This window comes from Notolepis coatsorum (assembly GCF_963971535.1).
Source record: "Notolepis coatsorum genome assembly, chromosome: 3".
NCBI classification, from domain to species: Eukaryota; Metazoa; Chordata; class Actinopteri; order Aulopiformes; family Paralepididae; genus Notolepis; species Notolepis coatsorum.
In genome coordinates this window covers 170,061,577-170,088,123 of record NC_140167.1, presented here as the reverse complement: position 1 = coordinate 170,088,123, position 26,547 = coordinate 170,061,577, and the positions used below count along the sequence as shown (strand labels likewise).

Here is a 26,547-nt window from a genome sequence, read left to right as displayed (position 1 = left end):
TCGTTTTTAAAGCTAGAAGTTATCAACTGCCATGTAACTTACAAATTTTGATTAAAGAACGAGAGGTGACATATAATTTAAGAAGAACACTCAATTTGAAACAGCCTAGAGCTCGAACCACACGTAAAAGTATGTCTGTGTCAGTTAAAGGAGTGAAACTCTGGAACAATATACCGGATGAAATAAAAAAACAGCAGTATTTTTAAGTTTAACAGGGGTTCTAGAATCTTATAGTAAAATTTAACCTACAATCTTTTTTTTGTTTTTTCTCTACCATGAAACTCTGGTATTGCAGATGCATTTTTGATTTTCCTATGTTGGCTTATGTTCTTTTCAGTAAAGTTTTTAGTTGATTGTTGATTGTTGATTTTTTTTGTTTGTTTGTTTTATCTTGCGAACTAACTTTTTTTGTTCTTTTCTGGATAAATTTTTGTTGATTTTTGATTGTTGATTTATTTTTTTGTTTGTTATATTTTGAAAACTAACTTTTTTGAATTTGTTTTTTGAATTAGGGGTAGGTTGCTCTATAAGCCTTCGGCTTCAAACCTATCTTTTCCGTTTGTTTATTTGTGAAAATGTTCGAAAAATATTTGTTTGTTTATTTATTTGTAAACATTCGAAATAAAATAATTCATTCATTCATTTACATTTACATTTACATTTAGTCATTTAGCTGACGCTTTTATCCAAAACGACTTACAAGTTCTGTACGACAGGTCATCAGGAAGGATACAACTCTATCAGCTGAGTAACAATATTCATCAAAGTGTTGCATGTTACAGTGTAGGTTAGTTTATTAGGACAAGTGCATTGCAGTAAGGTTAGTTAGGGTTAGAATTTTTTATTTTTATTTTTATTTTTTAAATTTTATTTCAGATAATGGTTGAAGAAGTGCGTCTTTAGTCGACGGCGAAAGATTGGACGGGATTCGGCTGTCCTAACTGGGGTGGGTAGTTCATTCCACCATTGTGGGGCAAGGACTGAGAATAGGCGGCTTCTCTTTGATGACCCTCCCGGAGCTTGGATAGGAGTAGGTCTAAGGCGGCCAGAAGATGCAGAGCGTAGGGGTCTTGAGGGTGTGTAGTTAGAGACCATTGACCGGAGGTAGGCGGGAGCGGTTCCCTTTGCCGCACGGTATGCTAGGTCGAGGGCCTTGAAGCGGATACGTGCAGCAATGGGGAGCCAGTGCAGGTCCCTAAGAAGTGGGGTGACATGGGCCGACTTCGGTAGGTTTGAGATCAGGCGGGCCGTTGTGCTCATTCATTCATTCATTCATTCATTCATTCATTCACATTCATTCATTCATTCATTCATTCATTCATTCATTCATTCATTCATTCATTCAATTGAATCTGTGGATTCAGACGGAGCATGTGGAAGGGGGGGGGGGGTGGGCTGCAGGTGTGTGTGTGTGTGTGTGTGTGTGTGTGTGTGTGTGTTTCTGCAGCAGCAGTGCTACTCAAAGTCACAGCCCAGCAGTTCAATCCTCAGGGTGATTGAGCTCCTCCAGCTCTTAGGGATGATTCTGACGAAGCGTGAGAAGATGGGAGGGTAGATGTAGTTCTTCACATGGCCATTGTTATCCGTGTTCCCCGCAAATGTCTGGATGGGAGAGGAGCAAGAGAGGTACAGTGTGTTTGAAATCACTTGATGTTGTTATACTGTTAACAAACTCTGAGGCTCAATACTTTGGTATCCTCTGGTCAGTTTTAAATCCTTGATCACCAACCATTCCACCGTAATCCGTATTTTTATTTTTTACTTTTTCTCCTCTTTTTCTATTTTTCTCCCATCCCAATTTCGCTGTGCCAATTCTTCCCTCCCCTGTCTTGAACGTTGCTTGCATATGCCCCCCACTGGCCGGTTGTAAGGAGGATAGAAGCCTTGCATCACGTGTCCCCTCCGATACACGAGGAGGCAGCCTGTCACATCTTTTCACCTGCCAGCGCGGACTCTCATTGGCGAGGTGTAACGTGTGGGAGGCTCACACTACCCCCGCCATTTCCTGTCTCTGCTGTGCAGGCGTCCCCCAACCGACCTGTAGGAGTCGCTGTCCACAACGTCCAGATTACCACCCATCGACTTCCACCCGCTAACTCTGCCAATTGAGTTAGTATGACGACCGGCCCAAGCCGGAGGCAACGCCGACAGCCGGATTCGAACACGGTGTCTCTTGCGTTGGTGACGAGCGCAATGTCCGCTGCGCCACCCAGCCGCCTCGTAATCCGTAATTGTTTTAATTGATTGTACACATTTCTATTATGATTGCTCTTATTGTATATTGTATTGTTTATTGTATAATTTATTGTATTTATCATGTATTTATTATGTTTGGATGCTCAACATCAACGTAAATGAAGGCGTTTTTTCGAGTTGAAATAAAGATTGACTGAATTTAATTGAAGAATGAATACTGTTGTCAAGAAGAATTTGATTTGCTAGTGGACTCGTTTTGTTCAATTCACCGGAAACAAGTTCATCCCACGTGAAAGATGCATGCAAGTTAAAAAGAAGTGTAGCCTACTGTATATCGAAGCATCATCACTGTGTTACAGACCAGCTGTAGTCATTGGGCTAAGAGAGTGATACGTTTCTGCCTTCTACCTGTGAGGGTTTCTTCTACCTGTGAGGGTTTCTTCTACCTGTGAAGGTTTCTTCTACCTGTGAGGGTTTCTTCTACCTGTGAGGGCTTCTTCTACCTGTGAAGGTTTCTTCTACCTGTGAGGGTTTATTCTACCTGTGAGGGTTTCTTCTACCTGTGAAGGTTTCTTCTACCTGTGAGGGTTTCTTCTACATGTGAAGGTTTCTTCTACCTGTGAGGGTTTCTTCTACCTGTGAGGGTTTCTTCTACCTGTGAAGGTTTCTTCTACCTGTGAGGGTTTCTTCTACCTGTGAGGGTTTCTTCTACCTGTGAGCGTGTCTTCTACCTGTGAAGGTTTCTTCTACCTGTGAGGATTTCTTCTACCTGTGAAGGTTTCTTCTACCTGTGAGGGTTTCTTCTACCTGTGAGGGTTTCTTCTACCTGTGAAGGTTTCTTCTACCTGTGAGGGTTTCTTCTACCTGTGAGGGTTTCTTCTACCTGTGTGACAGGTGTTGGCTGACCACACCGCTACTGGCAGCAAGGAGGCTTTGCGGGGAAAACATAAACTGACTCCCCAACTGACGTTTAGCGCTTGATGTGTACGTGACGTCTGTTTAGTATTAGTTTGTGTCAATGTAAAACTCAATGTGGAAGGATCTCAACCACACTTCGGCTGTTCCTCAACACTGGCATTCAAGGCTGGAGTTCCGTGGATAATGAGGCTAATATCGAGGGAGAAACCATAGATATGTAAGATGTGTAGTTTATCTATGGGAGAAACAATAGGTTATAACTATAACCAAGTTCTGTGAGTAATGGTGACGCTCAGCGTCACTACTGCACTATACTTCACTCGTGCACGCGCACTGAATAAAAAATTCCACAATGTACCTTTACATCCCAACATTCGTCTGACCACACCCCTATCAGCTTACCTTCATAAGCAGGTGTGTGGCCACCTACTCGCCTCCTTCCCAAGCTTTCACCACAAGGTGAGATCAAGGGCCGCAGCGGCGTCTGACGCTGAGCGTCACCATTACTCACAGAACTTGGTTATAGTTATAACCTATCGTTCTGTTTCGTATGGTTCTCGCTCAGCGTCACTACTGCACAAGGGAGGCTGAGCGAGAGCCATAGCTCGACAAATGTACCCCACTGAGGCCCCCCACAACCATCAGATTGGGGAGGACCGAGCCCCCCCGACCCTCCCTAATGGAGGATACCCCCCCTATTGGAGGGTCACGGGAGGGCGACGGACCCGACCGTGCGAAGAGGCACTCAAGCAACTCAACGCACAGGGTGAGCAGACCGTGGCTTGACCCCACGACTACACTCACGCACAACCCGCATGCCACCCGGGAACGAACGGAAGGAACTACCTCGTTACCGCCCCCAGAAATCACGGGGTCAAGAGGAAACCTAACCCCGTGGCAAGGCCGTAGCAGCGGAGCGCGAAGGAAGACCCAGACCCACTGAAGGGACTGGATCCCCTGGAAAACGGGGGCCCGGAGAGGTCAATGACGCCAGGCATCAAGACCCCACCAGGTGGCCACTTAGTGACACCACCCCCCACATCGCCAGCGTATTCGGATAAGGCCCCTCCAAGAGCGGGCCCTTTCCCCCCAATAGCACACCGCCTGGCACACTGACCCTGCAGAACAGGCAGTCAGCATAGCCGTAAGCACACAAAAAGGTCACCCAACGGAAGCAGGCAGCGCACCGGGGAAACCAGGCAACAGGCTGTAACCTGAGCCTGGAGCACTGCGGACGAGACAGGCGCCAAAGGAGTCAACTGAAAACAGCCGCCCCGGCGGAAGGGGCGTATGCTGGCGTTGTTGATCACCATGACAAAGCCTCCATTAAAAAAAACCCACCCAGAGGTGTTGAGGCAGAGAAGGCTGACATGATTGGCAGACGTCATGAACGTGCAGGGGCACACTCAACCGGGTAACCCGGGAGTTGACTCTGCTCCAACACACCAGGGAACCAACCACCTTGTCGTTAACCTATGCGGTGGTTGTTCCTATAACCCCTCAAAACAAAAAAGGGTTATTCCAAGTCTACGGTATCAACGAACTTTACTTCGGACCGGACCCCGCGGCCTGGGACGCACACAGGGTTACTAGAGGAGGTCCCGAAGACCACACCGACAGCCCTCCCTCCGCCATGCGTGAGAGAGGAGCGAAGAAAAAAGAGAACCAGCCCCCATAACAGTGCCAGGTACAAAAGAGTACCCAACAAGGGTCTCTATAACGCCCAACCTTGTGACACCCCAGGCCGACCCGGCATTTTCCCCCCCGAAAAAAGAACGTGTTTAACAGAACACCCCGAGCTAGCACTTAAGCGTGCGTCGGGACACAACCACATCAATGAACAGGCTAGTTAGACCTTTCAGTGAATCCCCAAGGCGCCCAGAGGAAACAACAAGAGGGGTGCGGCGCTTCCTAAACTCCAACTCTTTTTAATAAAAAAGAAGGAAGCACCAACAGAGATGAATCCCATTCTACACAGCCGAGGGTAAAAACTGTTTACATTTTTACATCCAGTCACCCCTTTCACAGAGGATTTAGACCGAAATTCCCCAGAGAGCCTTCCCACGTGAGTCGTAGAATGAAAAAGCCATGGCAACTACGAGTCACGTGACCAACTGACTCAAGTTACACATAAAATCGAGCGTAGCGGACCCGTAAGTCCTACGCTCTAACCCGACACTTTGACACAACAGATCGTACGTAAAGATCTAACTCACGGAAGCCATCGTCATAGCAACGTACGTAGTGTCGTATGCCATGACGGGGGGAAACCCAACACTCAACTCCTGAATACAAAATTCCACCATGTACCTTTACATCCCAACATCCGTCTGACCACACCCCCTTCCGCTTACCTTCATAAGCAGGTGTGTGGTCACCTACTCGCCTCCTTCTTCACTTTCACCACAAGGAAGTGCCTTCGGTAGATCCCCACTTGACGAGGTTGTTAGCTGAAGAAAGTTGAGACGTGTTTACATTGTGCTTATTTTTTTTCTTATCTCATAAATATTCGATAGAAAAATCTAAGTCATAATGTCTACTTCAGAGAGTCGCAGAGCCACTCTCCACCAGCGGTTCTCCATTTCCGCCTCCGTCGTGCGTTCTGGTGCAGGGCTGTTGCCTCTCTCGTGGTTGACAGCCATGCCCGGTAGGCGTCCGATGGGTAGTTTGCCTCTCCAAGGAGCTGGTGCACCGGTGCCGTCACCTCTGCGATGGCCTGGTCCTGGCTCTGGTTCCTCTGCTTCCGGGGAATCGTCCGCTGTTGAGCGGCCGGTTCCTTTGGTTCCAGAGGATTTGAGATGCAAACTTTTTGCGTCTGCCCGTCGCAAGATGGTGGCTTGCAGACGCGAACGGCCTGGGTTTGGTGAGTTGCTGGAGCCCAGTGAGGATGCGTCGGTCTCTACCTGCCCGATGAAAACAGAGGATTACATGGTAGAGGCGGACGGGTTCTTATTTGAAGGCCCGGTGGAGACATGTATTCCGCCCGTCCAGTTAACACTGGAGGCGGGTGAAATGTCTCCTTGGGGCGCCTTGTTTGATGATGTTGGGGAAGACCCTCGGACTCGTCGGCAGGATGCCCTACTATCAGCCACATCGGAGTGTGGCTCCTTGACCAGTCGAAGCCTGCTGTATGTGACGGATGCGGGCTCGGTGGAGGAAAGTCTGCACGGGGAACTGCAGGCTTTGTTTCCCGAGCTTATGGCAGTGGCGGCCGCTGCAAACGGTGTGCCGCTGCCGCAGCCACTGCCTGTTCCTGTCCCTGATGATCTAATAGGTCATCTCTGGCAACGTCGCCCGGTGAGAGGGGTGGACGTTGTCTACCCATTTTTCCCCTCAATGGGGGCCTATGTTCGTCGGGGCCAGGTGGTGTCCCACATCATGGGCCTCACCCCCGCCTACGTACAAGTTACGCGGGTGGCGGGTTTGGTCGAAGGTATGAGAGAGGGCGTGCCACGGCTTGATAGGCCGATGGCCGCGCTCCTCTGTCCGGAGGTGGTGTGGGAGCCGTTATGCAAGCCGGTTCCTCAAGGGAAATCGGCGAGGCGGTTGGCTTACTGGAGCGACCAGTCATTTATCGCCGGAACACAATCTCTGGCTGCTGCGTCTAACATCGCACAGCTGGCAAGATTCATGTCCGGGGTATTGACGGGCGGCATGGAGCTGATGAACAACATGACCAGCTCCCCCAGTCGGCAGGAGCTGTCCTGCATCTGACTCAGCTGCAGGCCATAGCCGCTGGGAAAGTGCGCGCCCTGGCGACTCTGAACCAGCGCCACCTTTGGCTGGAGCAGGCCCGTGTACCGGAGAAGAAGAGAAGTCCTCTTCTGACGGCACCCCTCTCCGATGCTGGACTGTTCGGGACGGCCCTGCAATTGATGACCTCGACGTGCAGAGAAATGGCAGAGGAGCGCTCCGTGCTCCAACCCCATTTTCCCCCTCCCGGCATCGCCGGTGGAGTCAGACGGCTACCACGTTGTCGAGCTTCCTCCGCCGTGGCTGCTGCTGCTACCACCGCCACTGCTGGCCCTTCGAAGAAGGCCAGGAGGAGAGAGGGCGCCGCCGCTGCAGCCGGCCCATCTGCGCCTGGAGGAGACGGTAGGGATCGCCGTTACCAGCCACCGATTGTCTACCGTCCCTCCGGGGCTTCCCGGGGTGGCAAATCCCGAGCGGCTCGAGGCGGCAGGCGCCGCTAGGCAGTGACTTTTTTCCCCTGTGGTCCCCTCTGTTTACCCCTCCCCGGCCCTCTCATATAATTTGATTCAAAAATAAAAAGTCCCCTCTAAAGGGGGACTGTATTTTTTGTTAACAAACTGTGTGTTTCTTCACCAAAACATATGATGGGGTTGCAAAGTGTGAATCTTCACTTGTATGCATTGATAGGAGGTTACGTTTGTGTTATGAGCTTAAGCAAGGTCTGCAGCCTACACTCGGTTATAGGAAGGTTTTCTACCTCGGCCTGAGACTCCACGTGCAGGTAGAGGCTAGTTGTATGGTCTGTTGCTTACACAAGTAATGTTGAGCTACAACACTGTTGTGTTAGTTGCAGTAATGCTCGTATGAACACGTACCACGGCCCAGCCGTTCGCTCTCTCTATCAGTGTTTTTCTGTGTACAACATAGGATGCGGGTGTAGGATTCACACACACACGCGACTTGGTTTTGTTGTAAACCCTGTTCACAGTTATCTGTGGGTAGCGTGCATTGTATTAGCTTGCGCTATTTCATTAGCATTCTACCAAAGGTATCATATGCTAAAGTTGTTATTGTGTGCAGGGGGAAGGGCTTGTGTGGGGGTACCGAATAAACCCCTCCTTCCCTCTTCTGATTGGTCAGGGGGGTTTACTCATCTCCTGTTAGGCCAGTCGGGGCCAAGCCGTTAGGCGACTTGGCAGGGAGGGGGGGGGGACGGGTTGCCCTGACTCTGCTCCTATTAACAGGCGTTGAGTGTTGGGTTTCCCCCCGTCATAGCATACGTCACTACGCACGTTGCTATTTGACGATGGCTTCCGTGAGTTAGATCTGTACGTACGATCTGTTGTCGGGATAGAGCGTAGGACTTACGGGTCCACTACGCTCGATTTTATGTGTAACTTGAGTCGGTTGGTCACATGACTCGGAGTTATGGCTTTTTCATTCTACGACTCACGTGGGAAGGCTCTCTGGGGAATTTTCAGTCTAAAATCCTCTGTGATAGGGGTGACTGGATGTAAAAATGTAAACAGTTTTTACCCTCAGTTGTGTCAAATGGGATTCATGTCTGTTGGTGCTTCCTTCTTTTAAATAAAAGAGTGTGGGGTATAGGAGGCACCGCACCCTTCTTGTCGTTCCCCCAGGCGCCTTGGGGATTCAATGAAAGGTCTAAATAGCCTATTCATTGATGTGGTTGTGTCCCAACGCATGCATAGTGCTAGCTCGGGGTGTTCTGTTAAGAATCATGCGGGTCAGTGGCGTTGCGCAATATGACGGGGCCCCCCCGCAGGTCAGACCATGAGGCCCCGCCCACTCCCCTAAATCAATAATAAAGTGGGAAAATGTAACTTTTTTTTTCGCCGCATGGGAGCAAATTCGAGACACATATTCGGTTGCAAAAAGGTGTCCCGTGAATATTTTCACGCGGATCGGAATCATGGCGCGCCCGTGGGACACTTTTCCGTTTCGGCGAGTTTATTCCACGCTTTCAGCTTTCCTTTTTTAAGCATTTTCGGGGCTACATGTGAATGAGTAATAGTTGCGGGACGCCCAGATGTACCCACGGTAGATAGCTCGCGAGGATCCTATAATAGGCTCACTTAATACAGCGTTTTTAAAATCACGCGAAATCTTCAGGGTCGCGAGCCGACCTTTTCCCCTCGTTTTCGATGATGGAAGTGATTTAGGAAAAGCTTCGGCAAGCCGAGAGGTACCTGTGGATTTAATCTCGCGAGGATCGGGGCAATATTCGGCCCGTGGGAGCACTCGGGGGTGCTAAGATAAGTGATATAATAATAACAACAACGACCAATGCCCAGTCCGCGTACAGTCCGCTCGACTATGGGAGCACCTTCACGCTCAGCTCTGCGGAGCGACACAAACAATGTAACCGTACATGTAACCTGTAGTAGCATACTGGTTATGGCGAATAAAACGTTCTATTCTTCTAACCTGTCTCGGCGGCTGTAGCGTGGCTGGGGGCCTGGCTGGGCTGTCTGTCTGCCTGGACTCGGAGCTGACCGGGGGGTTGAGGTGGGGAGCTTACTGCCGATGCATCTTCAGTAACGTTAGAGTCAGTATACCTTTGCTGCCTGCTGAAACAATGATGTTCTTTTTCGTAGCTTTGCCGTCTCCTGTTTGGCTTTCGCTCTCATCTTGTTTTTCTTACCGCTGTGTTTTGAACGCTGCCCAGCCTGCCAATGAACATTATAGTCAGCCGGCTAGCCCTATCACAGGTGAGCAAATAATTACAACATAGCAGGGAGGGGGGGGGCCCCGCCCTCTGCGCGAGATGCATCCAGCTGCAGCCCCACAGAACCATACTCCCACTGCCACACTGCGACCTGTTCATTACGAAATCTAAGAGGATAGCCTACAGTGGGGGCGGGGCCCCCTAAGCTCCGGGGCCTCCGCTACGCCACTGATGCGGGTAGCTAGTACACCTTGGTTGCTTGTGGTTAAAACTGCGTTTTTATAAAGCAACTGGGATGGAGGTTTTGTCCTCTTCCGAGAACCTGTTACTGGTTCTCGACGGATTCTCGTTCATATCTGGGGGATGATAACGGAATGGATCTGAACATAGATAGAGGGGTCTCACGCCCTTGGGGTGGGCCACCGAGCGCGGTTCACACCGGCCCGTCTGGGTGGCGCCCTCTTTTCATGTTTTTAGATCAACACGCATATCTGCCCCTTCTCCTCGAGTAGGCATGTCGGCGTGGTTAGGGCACGGGACTGGTTCTGGTCACGCTGGTCCAGGTCAGTTAACCCGTTTGTCCGCCGGGGATGCAGATCTGCTGTTCTGGTACCCTGAGGGACTTGGGCTTTTTCCAGGGGGAAAAAGGCCGGGTCGGCCCGGGGCGTCACAAGGTTAGGCGTTATAGAGATCCTTGTTGGGTACTTTTTTGTACCTGGCGCTATCATAAGGGGCTGGTTCTCTTCTCCGCACCTCTCTCACGCATGGCGGAGAGGGGGCTGTTGGGGTGGTCTTCTGGACCTCCTCTGGTAACCCTGTGTGCTTCCCGAGCCGCCGGGCCCGGTCCGAAGTAAAGTTTCGTTGATACCGTAGACCTGGGATAACCCTTTTTTTCTTGAGGGGGTATAGGAACAACCACCGCATATGGTAACGACAGGGTGGTTGATTCCCTGGTGTGTTGGAGCAGTGTCAACTCCCGGGTTGTCCGGTTGAGTGTGCCCCTGCACGTTCATGGTGTGTGCCAATTATGTCAGCCTTCTCTGCCTTGACCCCTCTGGGTGTTTTTTTTTTGATGGAGGCTTCGTCATGGTGGTCAACAACGCCAGCATCCGGCCCTTCCGCCGGGAGGGCTGTTTCAGCTGACTCCTTTGGCACCTGTCTCGTCCTCCAGTCTCGTGCTCCAGGCTCAGGTTACAGCCTGTTGCCTGGTTTCCCCGGTACGCTGCCTGCTTCCGTTGGTTAACCTTTGAGTGTTTACGGCCATGCTGACTGTCTGTGTTGCAGGGTCAGTATGCCAGGCGGTGTGCTATTGGGGGGAAAGGGCCCGCTCTTGGAGGGGCCTTATCCAAATACGCTGGCGATGTGGGGGGCGGTGTCACTAGGTGACCACCTGGTGGGGTCTTGATGCCTGGCATCATTGACCTCTCCGGGCCCCCTTTTCCAGGGGATCCAGTCCCTTCAGTGGGTCTGGGTCTTCCTTCGTGCACCGCTGCTACGACCTTGCCACGGGGTTGGGTTTGCTCTTGACCCCGTGATTTTGGGGGCAGTAACGAGGTTGTTCCTTCGTTCGTTCCCGGGTGGCATGCGGGTTGTGCGTGTGTGTAGTCGTGGGGTCAAGCCACGGTCTGCTCACCCTGTGCGTTGGGTTGCTTGAGTGCCTCTTCGCACGGTCGGATCCGTCGCCCTCCCGTGAACCTCCAATAGGGGGGTATCCTCCATTAGGGAGGGTCGGGGGGGCTCGGTCCTCCCCGGTCTGATGGTTGTGGGGGGCCTCAGCGGGGTACATTTGTCAGGCTATGGCTCCCGCTCAGCCCCTGTTGCAGACAGGTGCTGAGCAAGCCATAAACGACATAGAACGGAGGGTTATGTATATAACCCAGTTCTATGAGTTATGGTGCGCTCAGCACCTGGACGCCGCTGCGGCCCTTGATCTCGCCTTGTGGTGAAAGTTTGGGAAGGAGGCGAGTAGGTGACCACACACCTGCTTATGAAGGTAAGCGGAAGGGGGTGTGGTCAGACGGATGTTGGGATGTAAAGGTACATGGTGGAATTTTTTTTTTTTTAAGATGTGTAGTCTATGGGAGAAACCATAGATATGTACAGTAAGATGTGTAGTTTATCTATGGGAGAAACCATAGATATGTAAGATGTGTAGTTTATCTATGGGATAAACCATAGATATTTCGTTTTTCTATGGGAGAACCACCACCCCCACAAGAGTGTTTCTGTGGCTGGTTTCTGAGCACAATATATGCAGCGAAATTGTGTTGAATTATTTTATGAGAATCTGTCATAGAACTGCCAAAGCCTCTTCCTCTCACCATAAGATTAAGGCATTGGCTAAGAACCTCCACAAAATGCACACCACCATGTCCATGTCCTCTCCCCCCCCTCTCTCCTCCCTCCCCTTTCTCTCTGCAGAGAACTTTGCCACCTTCTCTGAGAAAAAGGTAGAGAATATCCGCAGCTGTTTCTCCCAACCCCCACCCACTCTCCAAGGGTTGAAACAGGAACCTCATCTTTCACTTAGTCATCTTTCTCTCCCCTCACAGAAGCTGAAATTCTGACAGTGGTGACGTCAAACCGTCCCCACTACATGTCAGCTGGACCCGATACCCCCATTCCTGACTGCAGCCATCAACTCAACTCCTGGGTGGTCTAAAACAAGCCAGAGTCACACCGCTCATCAAAAAAACCAAGCCTGAACCCTATCATCATAGATAACTATCGCCCAGTCTCTCTTTTCTCTCTAAATCACTTGAACACGCCATATCCAACCAGCTCACTAATTATCTATTACAGAACAACCTCCTAGACCCAGATCTTCAGGACTGGTCACTCCACAGAGACGACCCTCATTGTGTCAGTCACAGAGGCTCTTCACTTAGCGAGAGCGAAAGGCCTCTCCTCTGCCCTGATTCTCCTGGACCTGTCAGCAGCCTTCGACACAGTCAACCATCAGATCCTCCTCACATCCCTTGCAGGAATGGGAGTTGTAGTAGTAGTACTCGTTTGTGACATCACAAAAAAAGATTTTCTTTTTGTGAAGGCAGGATTTATCAATTCATGTCATTATTACTAGGTGAAAACGATTCACCTAGGGTGCTATGTGTTGCATATACCTTAGACCACAGCGGTTAATGGACTCCATTTATAAATGGACTGCATTTATATAGCGCTTTTATCCAAAGCGCTTTTACAACTTATGCCTTAAGAAAGTCTTTGAGGACTGCGTTTCCCAGAGGCCTTCGCCCCTGGCTTACCTTTGACATGTAGTCTTCGTCGTCAGTGTAATGCGTCCAGCGCATGCCGTCGTCGCTGTACTGGAGGCTGTAGGAGATCACGTACATCTCCTTGCCCAGGGACTTGGCCCCCTGTGTGACGATGCCTGTGATCTTCTTCACCTGAGGAAGCTCCACCTGCAGCCACTGGCTCATGTCGTCATACTGGGGGGGGGGGGGGGGGAGAACACGGCGTAGAGAGACATGTTAAACGGGGGACAGTGTTGTGGCCTGAAGGGTAGCGAAGCAGGCTAGTCTTACTCACCCGTAGCTGCCAGAGTTGTACCCTTCCTGCTGACCTGTTATACAGAAGTCGCTTTGGATAAAAGCATCAGCTAAATAACTAAATGTAAATGTGAATGTAGTGACTGGAAGCTTGTTAGTTATGTACATCAAATGGATGAACACTCATGATATATATATATATATATATATATATATATATATATATATATATATATATATATATATATATATATATATATATATATATATATATATATATATATAACAATAAAAAAAGTATATTTAAATTATTGTGATATATTTTAAACATTTTAAAATTTGTAATTTACATTTGAATGGGTTTAATATATATTTTCTTTTAATTTTTGATATTTTTTTATAAATGTGTATTTTTGCATATCGCCCAGCGCTAAATGTTGACTGTAAATGATGACCCATTATCATCATGCATATACATGAGATCAGATACTGACATTCGGTGTGCGCTTGTTTAACCCATGTCTGTTGTGTGTGTGTGTTTTGGTGTATTTCTAAGTACCTTGGCCTGCCATGCGTTGATGGTGCCCTGTTTGTTGAGGCGTGCCAGGGAGGCTGTCCAGGGCCCCGAGTACCAGCTGCTGGCGGTGGAGCTGGCAGTGATGTGATGATCCTTTATGTGTCCGTCCGCCATGCCCAGGGGCACCGAACAGCCTGAGACAAGGAATCAGACCTGTGATCAGACTGCACAGGTCACATATACACCTCACTATGGCTGCTCTCAGATCAACAGTCCTGCTTTGAGATGCTTGATAAACACAGGCCCAGGTTGTATGTACCATACTAGAAGACTGTAGCGACTATCCTACCTGACCAGCGATTAGCCACTCTGCTGGGTGCGGAAGAAGAAGACCTTGAATCTGACATCAGAGTAGAATGTCCAGGTGGTACACTAAGGTTTTAAAACTTTTAATGAATAACTTGGTTTGATGGTATTGATAAACGTTTCCCTGTTACCCTTCAAGAGGCCCTCTTGTCCTCTCGCCAGGCCGTCATTGTAAATAAGAATTTGTCCTTAATTGACCTGCCTGGTTAAATAAAGGTTAAATAAAATTGAAAAAAATACCTACCTATCCCTGTCGCCCATGCATGACCCCTGTGCCGATTCTTACCATACATCTAGTCTACACTGCCACCTGGTGGTAAAAAGTGGTCTACATTTCTGTGCATCCACAAAGCCTCTCTCTCTCTCTCTCTCTCTCTCTCTCTCTCTCTCTCTCTCTCTCTCTCTCTCTCTCTCTCTCTCTCTCTCTCTCTCTCTCTCTCTCTCTCTCACCATCCAGCTCACAGCCGTAGAACTCCATGCGGAGTGTGGGCTTGTTGTACCAGTTGTGTGGGTGGAGTCTAATGTAGCGGCCAACCAGAGGCGGGAAGAAGGTGTTGGTCTTTGTCTCGTAAGCATCCTGATTCCCTGTGAACATCTGGAGAGAGAGAGAGAGAGAGAGAGAGAGAGAGAGAGAGAGAGAGAGAGAGAGAGAGAGAGAGAGAGAGAGAGAGAGAGAGAGAGAGAGAGAGAGAAGAGAGAGGGGGGGGGGGTGAAAGAAAGACAGATAGAGAGACAGAAGATTGGGGGGTGAGACAGAGGCATGTTGACACTTCTCAGGCCCAGGGACAGTAGCTTCACACCAGGGGCGGACTTAAGGTTCAGGGGGCACATTCAAGATCAAATATGGGCCTCCCCCCAACCCCCAACCCCCAATGTACATTTACAGGATAATGTAAAGTGGGCCTTGGACATAAAAAGTTGCTTTCTCTGACTTAAAGGCATAATAAGTAGTATCAGCCACTAGATGTCACTAGAGCCCCACCAGAACAATGGTGGTTTATATAGGAAACCTGACGTTGTTCAGATCCAACGGTCAAACTAGGTATTGCAGATCAAATATGACTCAAGATCTAGCAATAAAACCTGCTGCACATTTTTTTGTGAGAAACATATTTCAGGTTCAATTTAGGTAGAAACAGAGAAAGATGACAAGCGAAAAAGTCACCATTTTCTTTTTGAAAATGTGAGCAGAGAACCACAGATCTCCCACTAGCAGCATGTTTAAGCAATCAGGTGCATTCCACATGGGGAAATTGCTTTGTCAATCCGGGGGCCCTGCTAGTGGGCGGGGCCCGTTTCAGTTGAAACAGGTGAAACATAGCTAAGGCCGCCTCTGCTTCACACTAAAGATTGTATGTGTTTGGTGATCATTGAAGGTGGAGTAAACAGGCCCCTACAGTACCTTTCTGTTGTCCTTGCTGTCGCCCTTATAGACGATCCACCTCCTGCGGTCCGTGCTGTAGGAGACAGTGTAGTTGACAACGTACTGGTGGTAGAACCTCTGCTTGGCTCCCTGCGTGGCCACCTGGCTGATCACCACCGGACGCAGGAAGTCCACCTACACCCCGGGAAAAGGAATCCCAACCAGAGAAGGATTAGAGAAGAAAACATAGTTCTGCCTTCAGAAAGTCTCAGAAACATAATAATAATAAAAATATAGAGATGCAGGAGCAGACTGTTGGAGGGAATATGGAAATAAAGACGCACCTTGTGTATACTGCACCTTGTGTATAATGCACTTTGTGTATACTGCACCTTGTGTATACATAGGGCTGACCTTGACTAGTCGAATAGTTGACTAATCGACCGAAAGGAGCCGTAGTCGAATGCCAACCTCTTAGTCGAATGCAAAAAAAGATATATAATAATAATAATAATAATAATAATAATAATAATAATAATAATAATAATAATAATAATAATAATAATAATAATAATAATAATAATAATAATAATAATAATAATAATAATAATAATAATAAATATTATTATTATTATTTATATTTTTTTGGGATCATTCTTTCCAAAAGCTAAGAGGCCTAGAAGTCTGGCAAACGCTAATAGGGTGCATACCAGAGAGGCTAACTGCCTAAGAAAACAGGCACAGAGGCACTGAAAGAGGATTTCACACGTCTAATGAACACACTAGACTAGACAAATATCAAGATGTATCCAGAGGACCAATTGCATGCTTTCGCAGAAGACAAGAAGCCTTCAGTTGACTCCTTCAGACATTAACTCCCATCAGCCCAAATAGAATGATCCAAAAAATGGGGGTAGTTGATGACTATCGGCTAATTTTGGCCAATCAAAGTCGACTATACAAATCCTTAGTCGGGGACAGGCCTAGTATACTGCACCTTGTGTATACTGCACCTTGTGTATACTGCACTTTGTGTATACTGCACCTTGTGTATACTGCACTTTGTGTATACTGCACCTTGTGTATACTGCACCTTGTGTATACTGCACCTTGTGTATACTGCACCTTGTGTATACTGCACTTTGTGTATACTGCACCTTGTGTATACTGCACCTTGTGTATACTGCACTTTGTGTATACTGCACCTTGTGTATACTGCACTGTGTATACTGCACCTTGTGTATACTGAACCTTGTGTATACTGCACCTTGTGTATACTGCACCTTGTGTGTACTGCACCTTGTGTATACTGCACTTTGTGTATACTGCACCTTGTGTATACTGCACCTTGTGTATACTGCACTTTGTGTATACTGCACCTTGTGTATACTGCACCTTGTGTATATACTGCACTTTGTGTGTACTGCACCTTGTGTATATACTGCACTTTGTGTATACTGCACCTTGTGTATATACTGCACTTTGTGTGTACTGCACCTTGTGTATATACTGCACCTTGTGTATACTGCACTTTGTGTATACTGCACCTTGTGTATACTGCACTTTGTGTATACTGCACCTTGTGTATACTGCACCTTGTGTATACTGCACTTTGTGTATACTGCACCTTGTGTATACTGCACTTTGTGTATACTGCACCTTGTGTATACTGCACCTTGTGTGTACTGCACTTTGTGTATACTGCACCTTGTGTATACTGCACCTTGTGTATACTGCACCTTGTGTATACTGCACTGTGTATACTGCACCTTGTGTATACTGCACTTTGTGTATACTGCACCTTGTGTATACTGCACCTTGTGTATACTGCACCTTGTGTATACTGCACCTTGTGTATACTGCACATTGTGTACTGTATACTGTTTAGGTTTACTCATAGTATACATTCAGATAAAAATTATTTATTGCCTATATTTATTGTAACGTATAATATAACCAATAGGGCATACAGACCCTCATATGCACCTCTGTTTATCTTTCTCATATTTTTATATTCAGAGTTAATTATATTGTTTACACTGTTTATTTTTCTCATATTTCTATATTCAGATCAAATGATATTGCCTATATTTATGTCTTTCTACTATTACCCTGCCCATACCTGTACCTCCCCTCCACCCTCCTACATGCTGCTTTGAGTCAGATGGTGCAAACGGAGGGAGGATGGATGGAAGTGATCCATGAGATCTATGTGATGGAAAAGTTGACGTATGTATTGAGACAACAGAGGGAGAGGTTTGAGGAGGTGGAGGAGACGGTGGGAGTTGGTGAGGCCTGTGAGGACAGAATTTGTGTGACATACATGAAATTAAATTAAATGAATGAATGAATGAATGAATGAATGAATGAATGAATGAATGACATACGTACAGTAGAAAAAAGAATAGTGAAATGCCCCTTTTTGTTTTATGTTATTTTCATTTATTTGCTTTTCTTTTCTTTTGTTATTTTCGTTTCATGAGTGTTGTTTCTGTTTGTCTGTTTTGTATAGAATATATATATATAGAGAATGAGAAGATACGATATTCCTTTATTGATTCAGGCATCATAGCAGCATGGGGGAGGGGGGAAATACAATTTGATCTCAATATAAAATAAATTCAGAAATCTTTTTTTGTTTCTGCCTCCTGAGAGAGAGAGAGAGAGAGAGAGAGAGAGAGAGAGAGAGAGAGAGCGAGAGAGAGAGAGAGAGAGAGAGAGAGAGAGAGAGAGAGAGAGAGAGAGACATGCACACATACATAGGCACACAGATGCATGCACACATCCATGCACGAACACACACACACACACACACACACACACACACACACACACACACACACACACACACACACACACACACACACACACACACACACACACACACACACACACACACACTTTACCTGTATCCAGCTGGTGTTAGAGTCCGTGCTCCATGCGTTGTATGAACCCTGGTTATTCAGCCTGGCCAGGTGAGGCTGCCAGTAGTCTTCACAGACACAAACATATGGTCATTATTACACACATGATGTCTCTGATTACTAGAGAGGACACATTTCACAATGAGGGAGGGGGGAGAGGGAGAGAGAGAGGGGGAGGGAGAGGGGGTCGGATGAGAGAGGGGGGAGAGGGGAGGGAGAGAGAAAGGGGGGAGAGAGGGTGAGAGGGAGGGAGAGAGGGTGAGGGAGAGGGGGGGAGAGAGAGAGAGGTTAACAGGCTATATGGATACCTCTGGTATGGACTGCAGTCATCTGGCTATCTTTCACAGTCCCTGCTTCTATTCCAAGCGGGTGGTAACAGTCTGGAAAACACACACAAACACATAGACCATAAAAAACACAGACCATAAAAGACTCAAATAAACATCAAACGTATGCAACTAAAAATGAATATGGGTCGTACTATTATCTAGAACCAGGAACAGGGTCTGCATCCCCTTCTGTTGGTTTGATCCAACCTCCGTCTCCAGCTGCCACAGGCCTGGTTTGGACGGCCACATCTCCAGAGTGGCAAAGCTCCCTGGGAGAGAAGGAGCACGTTAAGGACGACGTATCCTGACTGTGTTCATTAAACACGCTTATGTTTACATCACTAGCTTATATCAGTCATGCTTACTTTGACATGAGTCAAATAACCATGTTAACGCTGGCTCTTTTTTTTTTTTTACATACTTATTTTTCAGAAGAGGTCATTACAGTTATAGTCAATTAAAATAATTTGGCGTGGCGGATATTGTAGTAAAGTAGACAACCTCTTCTGACTTTAACTTCAGTTTGGGAAGAAGTGTAGGTTTGAGATAAAAAAAAAAATTCCATCTTCTCTTAGTGTAGTGCAGGGTACGAAACGTATTTTATGTCTTGTTTTATTGTGTTTGTTTTTTACTGTGTTTGTTTTTATTGGTATTGTGTTTTTCTATTGTGTTTTACTGTGTTTTTATGTTTTCCATCAAGGACCACTTTGGGAATAAGTGTTTTTAAATAATCCTCTGGAGTGCAGGGTCATGCTACTTCAATCTTGTGTATGATACTGTGGTTTTCCTAATCAAACCAAATCAATAAAAAAATAACTATAATAGCATGTACAAAAAAAGACCAATCAATCAATTTACATAAAAAAAAAATTTAAAACCTGTGCAAACGAAATGTAACACTTTTTAATACCTGGCCTTAAATTGTGAATTATGAATGTAATACTTTTGATTATACAACGGCATGCAAATTTCTCGATTCTGATTGGCTGAAACAGTCCATTTACACGTCTTTATTGGCAACACTCCGGGAGAAAACAAGATCGCAGACAACAAATGGATATGTTGATAGCGCCATAACGACTAAATATGAAGCGATTCTGTCACTGCGAATGTGTTAGTCCTTTAAACAATGTTGGATGATGTAATTGATGGGTCTTGAGTCATTCTAGAACAAAAGAAAAATCGCGAAAGAAAACGTTTTAATTTGTTTTACCTACTTTCTATAGAAGCATCTAAGAATGAAGTTCTATGGAAAGTAGGTCTGCATTCCCTTAACAATTGTGTGTATTGAGCCGTACTGTATTGTACCCATTCTGCATCTGGTAATAAAATGTTCAATCAATCATTCCAATAATACACAGTTGGATGTGTTAGTTGGTTGGATGCACTTCAAGCTGCTTCCACATGAGGCAACTTCTCTCAATCATTCCAATAATACACAGTTGGATGTGTTAGTTGGTTGGATGCACTTCCGATCTGCTTCCACATGGAGGCAAATTGTCTTTTTTGTAGTTGTGGGAACTACTTTTTCTGGCGGATGGTTTTTTCAATAAATCTTCGATTCATGTGTGTTTATTGTATAGAAATAAGGTTGGATGAATGTGGCAGTTGTATAAAAGCTTTACACCACTTGCAGTCGTGATTTGTGAACAATAAACCATGCCTAGGGGGGTCTAACGACCCTCGGCTGCGCCTCGGGCCTAACGACCACCCCTAGGCATGGTTTATTGTTCACAAACCACTCCTGCGCGTGATGTAATGCTTAAATACCCCGCAGATACCCTGATTATAAACACGCTGATGTATTTGTATAACCCCCCCCCCACATCATGGTGCGCTTCCCCCGGGGGGTCCTGACCTGGCAGGAGGGGGTAGATGGCTTGGCGCTTGCTGGTGGTCTGGTGCTGGGTGAAGGTCTGCCCGTGGAAGTGGACACTGTGGACGTCCTGGGGAGAGCCCAGGTTGATGAGGTGCCAGCGCACAAGCTGGTTGGTGTACATCCTCAAGCCCTTCAGGCTGAACACGATGCCGTTGATGGCTGGGGGCACAACACAGGAGGGAGGCGCACAGTTCAGAGTTCATAGTTCATACTACATACAGAGTCCATAGTCAGAACACTTTCCAGCTGAGAGTGATATTATGATTCTGTGTGATAGGTCTTGGATATAGTTTAAAATATATATATATATATATATATATATATTTGATTTACACACAGGTTGACTGTGAGAAGTCTACTGCTGCTGTATGTACAGTATGTATGCATGTGTAACGGATGGTATCGTGAAGCGCAGTCAAGAAGGGCTGGGGTGAGTAGCGGTGCTATGGGTTAAACTCACTTTCACATCCTCAAAGACAGATAGACACGTTGCAAAGAAGTGGATTCACCTCTTGGTATAGCGGTCTGTGTTGTTGCCTGCGGTGTGGGAGACTGGGGTTCGAATCTCCCTCGGGGCATCGAAGTTTGAGGTGACGTTGTCACAACCGTTACACATGTATATCTATGCATGTATATATGAATGTATATGTATCTATGTATGTATGCATGTATATATGAATGTATGTATCTATGTATGTACAGTATGTATGGCGGCTAGAATACATTTCAAGCCCTGCATTTCAAACCAATAATGTATTGTGCATTACAGTGAAACTTGAGTTTCTGTTTGAAGTTGGGGTCCATCACAGTGCGCCGGTTCTTCCTCTCCATCCTCTCGCGGTTCAAGTCGTAGTACCAGCTCTTTGACTCATCAAAGCTCATGAAGAGCATCATGAACTCCCTCATGTCCACCAGCTGTCTCGACAGAGTGTCCTTCTTACACACCAGCAGGGGCCCAATCAGGCCAGAGTGGATGTCCCTCTCCTAGGAGACAGGAGTGTATATTATTACTATGAATGAATGAACGAATGAATGAATGAATGAATGAATGAATGAATGAATGAATGAATGAATGAATGAATGAATGAATGAATGAACGAATGAATGAATGAATGAATGAATGAATGAATGAATGAATGAATGAATGAACGAACGAACGAACAAATTAATTAATTGAAAATGGGGGACCCTGATGTAAACAAGACCAAAGTATTTCTCTGGTCTGCATCACCATAGCAATTGTGTGCATTGAGCCTTACTGTATTGTACCCATTCTGCAATCTGTTAAATAAAGTTTTCATTCATTCATTCATTCACACTAGGTTATAGAATAGAATAGAAGTACTTTATTGATCCCGAGGGAACTTCAGCACTATATCTCTCACAATAAACATTTAGTTAGTCAAAAATCTAAATAAGTAATATATACAGCCAAAAATATACTTATTTATATAAATAAAAATGTAAAATGTAGATGTAAAATGTCCAGGAATTTATGCAAGAGTTTATACTGTTTATACTGTTATACTGTGCTCAGTGAGGCACAGTGAGGCGTTATAATAATATAGTCTGATGGCCATTGGAATGAAGGACTTCCTGTGACGTTCACAGTGTTGCATCTTATTATATATTATAGTTATAGATACAAAGCACTTCTATTTCACTAACTCACTCATTCAGTAATTCAGTAATTCAGTAATTCAACAATTCACTCACACTTGGCCACTCTGCCTTTAGTGGTGGCTAACAGGCATGGCATGGTATAATTACATTATGACAAAATCTTTGTAAATGTAACTCTGGAGAAGACGGTAAGCACATTTCCCACAATATTGGCGTGTTCCTTTAACCTATAATGTACCGGTTGTAAGAAGGTATTTGGTATTTCTGGTACAGTACTCACAGGGTTAACACCGGAATAGTAGGCCCAGGTCCGACAGTAAGACTCCTGGTCTGTCGGCCCCACTCTCTCGTCCACCTTCCACAGGTACGTGAATGTGGTGTTGGGCAGGACCAGGTTGTCGTACTTGTGAAAGTATTTGGACTGGTCCTCATAGTCCAGCCCTTCAGCCTGCTTGGTGTACGCAACCCCGTTAGGATGCAGGGAGAACGGACGCGTGGCCTTGTTCATGAACACCACCTGGAGGTCAAGCAGAAAGCCGTTAACCCAGTAGTGACTAACGCCTGTATTCAGTATGTTAAAGGTAGACTCTGTAATGCCGCCAAACAGCGACCTTTACAATTAGTTCCTCACATTTGACCCATTCACTCACACATTCACACACCGACGGCGGAGGCGACTATGCAAGGTGCCAACCTGCTCATCAGGAGCAATTAGGGGTTAAGTGACTTGCTCAAGGACAGTTCGACACACTGCCCGGGAGCGGGAATTGAACCGGGAACCTTCCGGATTACCAGACAACTGCTCTACCTCCCGAGCCACCTCAAAGGAGCCCCGCTTGGTATTGGTATTGTACTTTTGTTTTGTTTCTGTCTGACGTGTGGGCAGGACTTTAGTAACTTATTATAGTGTGAATCTCTCCAGACCTCTCTTGGTGAAGCCTGAGGTGTGGCCAGCAGTAAAAAATCCAACCAAAACATCAGACAAAAACGAAAAATGTAAACAAAGTGCAGTACTGATGTTTGACGACATGACAGATTCTACCTTTAAGGAAAAGACCCACATGTTTTTTTCTGTTAGAGGTAGAAACACGACATTTTTGGAGAACTGTCAAGTCATGTTGGTTACATGTGACAAAATTAAGATGTGTTGATTTTACATATTTACCATGCCTTAATTGGTAGACAAAGTTGATTTGTCAGCTCATCATCTGTTCCTTGTTGATGTGTTTAAAAACAGCACACATTTACTAACACACACACACACACACACACACACACACACACACACACACACACACACACACACACACACACACACACACACACACACACACACACACACACACACACACACACACACACACACACACACACAAGGGGTTTCCCCAAGGGGATCAATAAAGGAATATCTTATCTTATCTTACACACGCACGCACGCACGCACGCACGCATGCACGCACGCACACACACACACACATACACACACACACACACACACACACACACACACACACACACACACACACACACACACACACACACACACACACACACACACACACACACACACACACACATACATGCACAGAAGGGGTAAGGGAGAGAATAACAATCAAAGCTAGACTTTTTTTTTTAGAAACAGGTGAAATACAATACGGTCTCTCCTCAGTCCTACCAGTACGGTCTCTCCTCAGTCCTACCAGTACGGTCTCTCCTCCTCAGTCCTACCAGTACGGTCTTTCCTCCTCAGTCCTACCAGTACGGTCTTTCCTCCTCAGTCCTACCAGTACGGTCTCTCCTCCTCAGTCCTACCAGTACGGTCTCTCCTCCTCAGTCCTACCAGTACGGTCTTTCCTCCTCAGTCCTACCAGTACGGTCTCTCCTCCTCAGTCCTACCAGTACGGTCTCTCCTCCTCAGTCCTACCAGTACGGTCTCTCCTCCTCAGTCCTACCAGTACGTTCTCTCCTCCTCAGTCCTACCAGTACGGTCTCTCCTCCTCAGTCTTACCAGGATGGTCTCTCCGACCTCTGCCTTGATGACTGGGCCCAGGATGCCCAGGTGCTCCTCCATCTCCCCGCGGATCTCCGGGCTGCGGAAGCTGCTGTCCAGGTAGCGTCGGAACACCACCTTCCTGAACTTGGTGTCCCGGGTGTCTGCATGGGTCCTCTCCGGCCTCCTATGGTGGAGGCAAGTTTCACGCTTCGTTTTATTTGTCACATATAAGGTTCATGTACATTATAGTGAAATGCTTGGTTCTGTATGACCCCTCCTTGTATGATTGTGCTTCATACAGTAAGAAATAAGAAAAAAAGGTAATATACAATATACAAGACAAAATGTACAAAATGCTAAAATGAAGTAGAGAGTTGGTGCAAATTTGTAAGAATAAATAGATAAAATATGGTCTGATGTTTAAAAGGAGCTTAAAGTGAATGAATGTTTAAGGTGAATGTTTAAAGTGAGTGTGTGCATGTGGATGTAGAATGGATGAGTTGATGTTACAGTGAGTCCACATTGAGCATCCTGATGGCCTGGGGATAAAAGCTCCTTTTGAGCCGAAGACTCCGGTAGCGCTTGCCTTGCTTGCATCTTCTCCCCTCCCCAATTTAGTTGTTATGCCCATTCCCCCTGGTCATTGCGCTACCCTACTGTCGGAGAGAGTATCCGACTACATGCTACCCTACTGTCGGAGAGTGTAGAGACTACATGCTACCCTACTGTGGAGTGTTGACGACTACATGCTACCCTACTGTCGGAGAGAGTATCCGACTACATGCTACCCTACTGTCGGAGAAAGTATCCGACTACATGATACCCTACTGTGGAGTGTTGACGACTACATGCTACCCTACTGTCGGAGAGAGCATCCGACTACATGCTACCCTACTGTCGGAGAGAGTATCCGACTACATGCTACCCTACTGTCGGAGAGTGTAGATGACTACATGCTACCCTACTGTCGGAGGGTGTTGACGACTACATGCTACCCTACTGTCAGAGAGTGTTGACGACTACATGCTACCCTACTGTCAGAGAGTGTTGACGACTACATGCTACCCTACTGTCGGAGGGTGTTGACGACTACATGCTACCCTACTGTCAGAGAGTGTTGACGACTACATGCTACCCTACTGTCGGAGAGAGTATCCGACTACATGCTACCCTACTGTCGGAGAGTGTAGATGACTACATGCTACCCTACTGTCGGAGGGTGTTGACGACTACATGCTACCCTACTGTCAGAGAGTGTTGACGACTACATGCTACCCTACTGTCAGAGAGTGTTGACGACTACATGCTACCCTACTGTCGGAGAGTGTAGACGACTACATGCTACCCTACTGTCGGAGAGTGTTGAGACTACATGCTACCCTACTGTCGGAGAGTGTTGAGACTACATGCTACCCTACTGTCGGAGAGAGTATCCGACTACATGCTACCCTACTGTCGGAGAGTGTAGATGACTACATGCTATCCTACTGTCGGAGGGTGTTGACGACTACATGCTACCCTACTGTCAGAGAGTGTTGACGACTACATGCTACCCTACTGTCGGAGAGAGTATCCGACTACATGCTACCCTACTGTCGGAGAGTGTAGATGACTACATGCTACCCTACTGTCGGAGGGTGTTGACAACTACATGCTACCCTACTGTCAGAGAGTGTTGACGACTACATGCTACCCTACTGTCGGAGAGTGTAGACGACTACATGCTACCCTACTGTCGGAGAGTGTTGAGACTACATGCTACCCTACTGTCGGAGAGTGTTGAGACTACATGCTACCCTACTGTCGGAGAGTGTTGAGACTACATGCTACCCTACTGTCGGAGAGTGTTGACGACTACATGCTACCCTACTGTCGGAGAGTGTTGAGACGACTACATGCTACCCTACTGTCGGAGAGTGTTGACGACTACATGCTACCCTACTGTCGGAGAGTGTAGAGACGACTACATGCTACCCTACTGTCGGAGGGTGTTGACGACTACATGCTACCCTACTGTCGGAGAGTGTAGATGACTACATGCTACCCTACTGTCGGAGAGTGTAGATGACTACATGCTACCCTACTGTCGGAGTGTTGACGACTACATGCTACCCTACTGTCGGAGAGTGTAGACGACTACATGAGACCCTACTGTCGGAGAGTGTAGACGACTACATGCTACCCTACTGTCGGAGAGTGTAGACAACTACATGCTACCCTACTGTCGGAGTGTTGACGACTACATGCTACCCTACTGTCGGAGAGAGTATCCGACTACATGCTACCCTACTGTCGGAATGTTGACGACTACATGCTACCCTACTGTCGGAGTGTTGATGACTACATGCTACCCTACTGTCGGAGAGTGTTGACGACTACATGCTACCCTACTGTCGGAGTGTTGACGACTACATGAGACCGTACTGTCGGAGAGTGTTGAGACTACATGCTACCCTACTGTCGGAGAGTGTTGAGACTACATGCTACCCTACTGTCGGAGAGTGTTGAGACTACATGCTACCCTACTGTCGGAGAGTGTTGACGACTACAT

General features: G+C 46.9%; 1 protein-coding gene across 1 annotated transcript in view; it reads right to left on the bottom strand.

The window, feature by feature from the left end:
* Positions 1-1,455: 1,455 nt before the first annotated feature.
* f5 (coagulation factor V) overlaps positions 1,456-26,547 on the bottom strand; it is a gene marked incomplete at both ends in the record, with an annotated part of 99,856 nt that continues 74,764 nt past the window's right edge. The window contains 12 exons of the mRNA XM_084311431.1: positions 1,456-1,602; positions 12,760-12,942; positions 13,562-13,713; positions 14,336-14,480; positions 15,288-15,443; positions 18,155-18,240; positions 18,481-18,552; positions 18,654-18,770; positions 20,360-20,539; positions 21,148-21,364; positions 22,284-22,520; positions 24,012-24,180. Of these exons, the coding sequence (XP_084167557.1) occupies positions 1,456-1,602; positions 12,760-12,942; positions 13,562-13,713; positions 14,336-14,480; positions 15,288-15,443; positions 18,155-18,240; positions 18,481-18,552; positions 18,654-18,770; positions 20,360-20,539; positions 21,148-21,364; positions 22,284-22,520; positions 24,012-24,180 (1,861 nt within the window). The remainder of the gene's footprint in view (positions 1,603-12,759; positions 12,943-13,561; positions 13,714-14,335; positions 14,481-15,287; positions 15,444-18,154; positions 18,241-18,480; positions 18,553-18,653; positions 18,771-20,359; positions 20,540-21,147; positions 21,365-22,283; positions 22,521-24,011; positions 24,181-26,547) is intronic.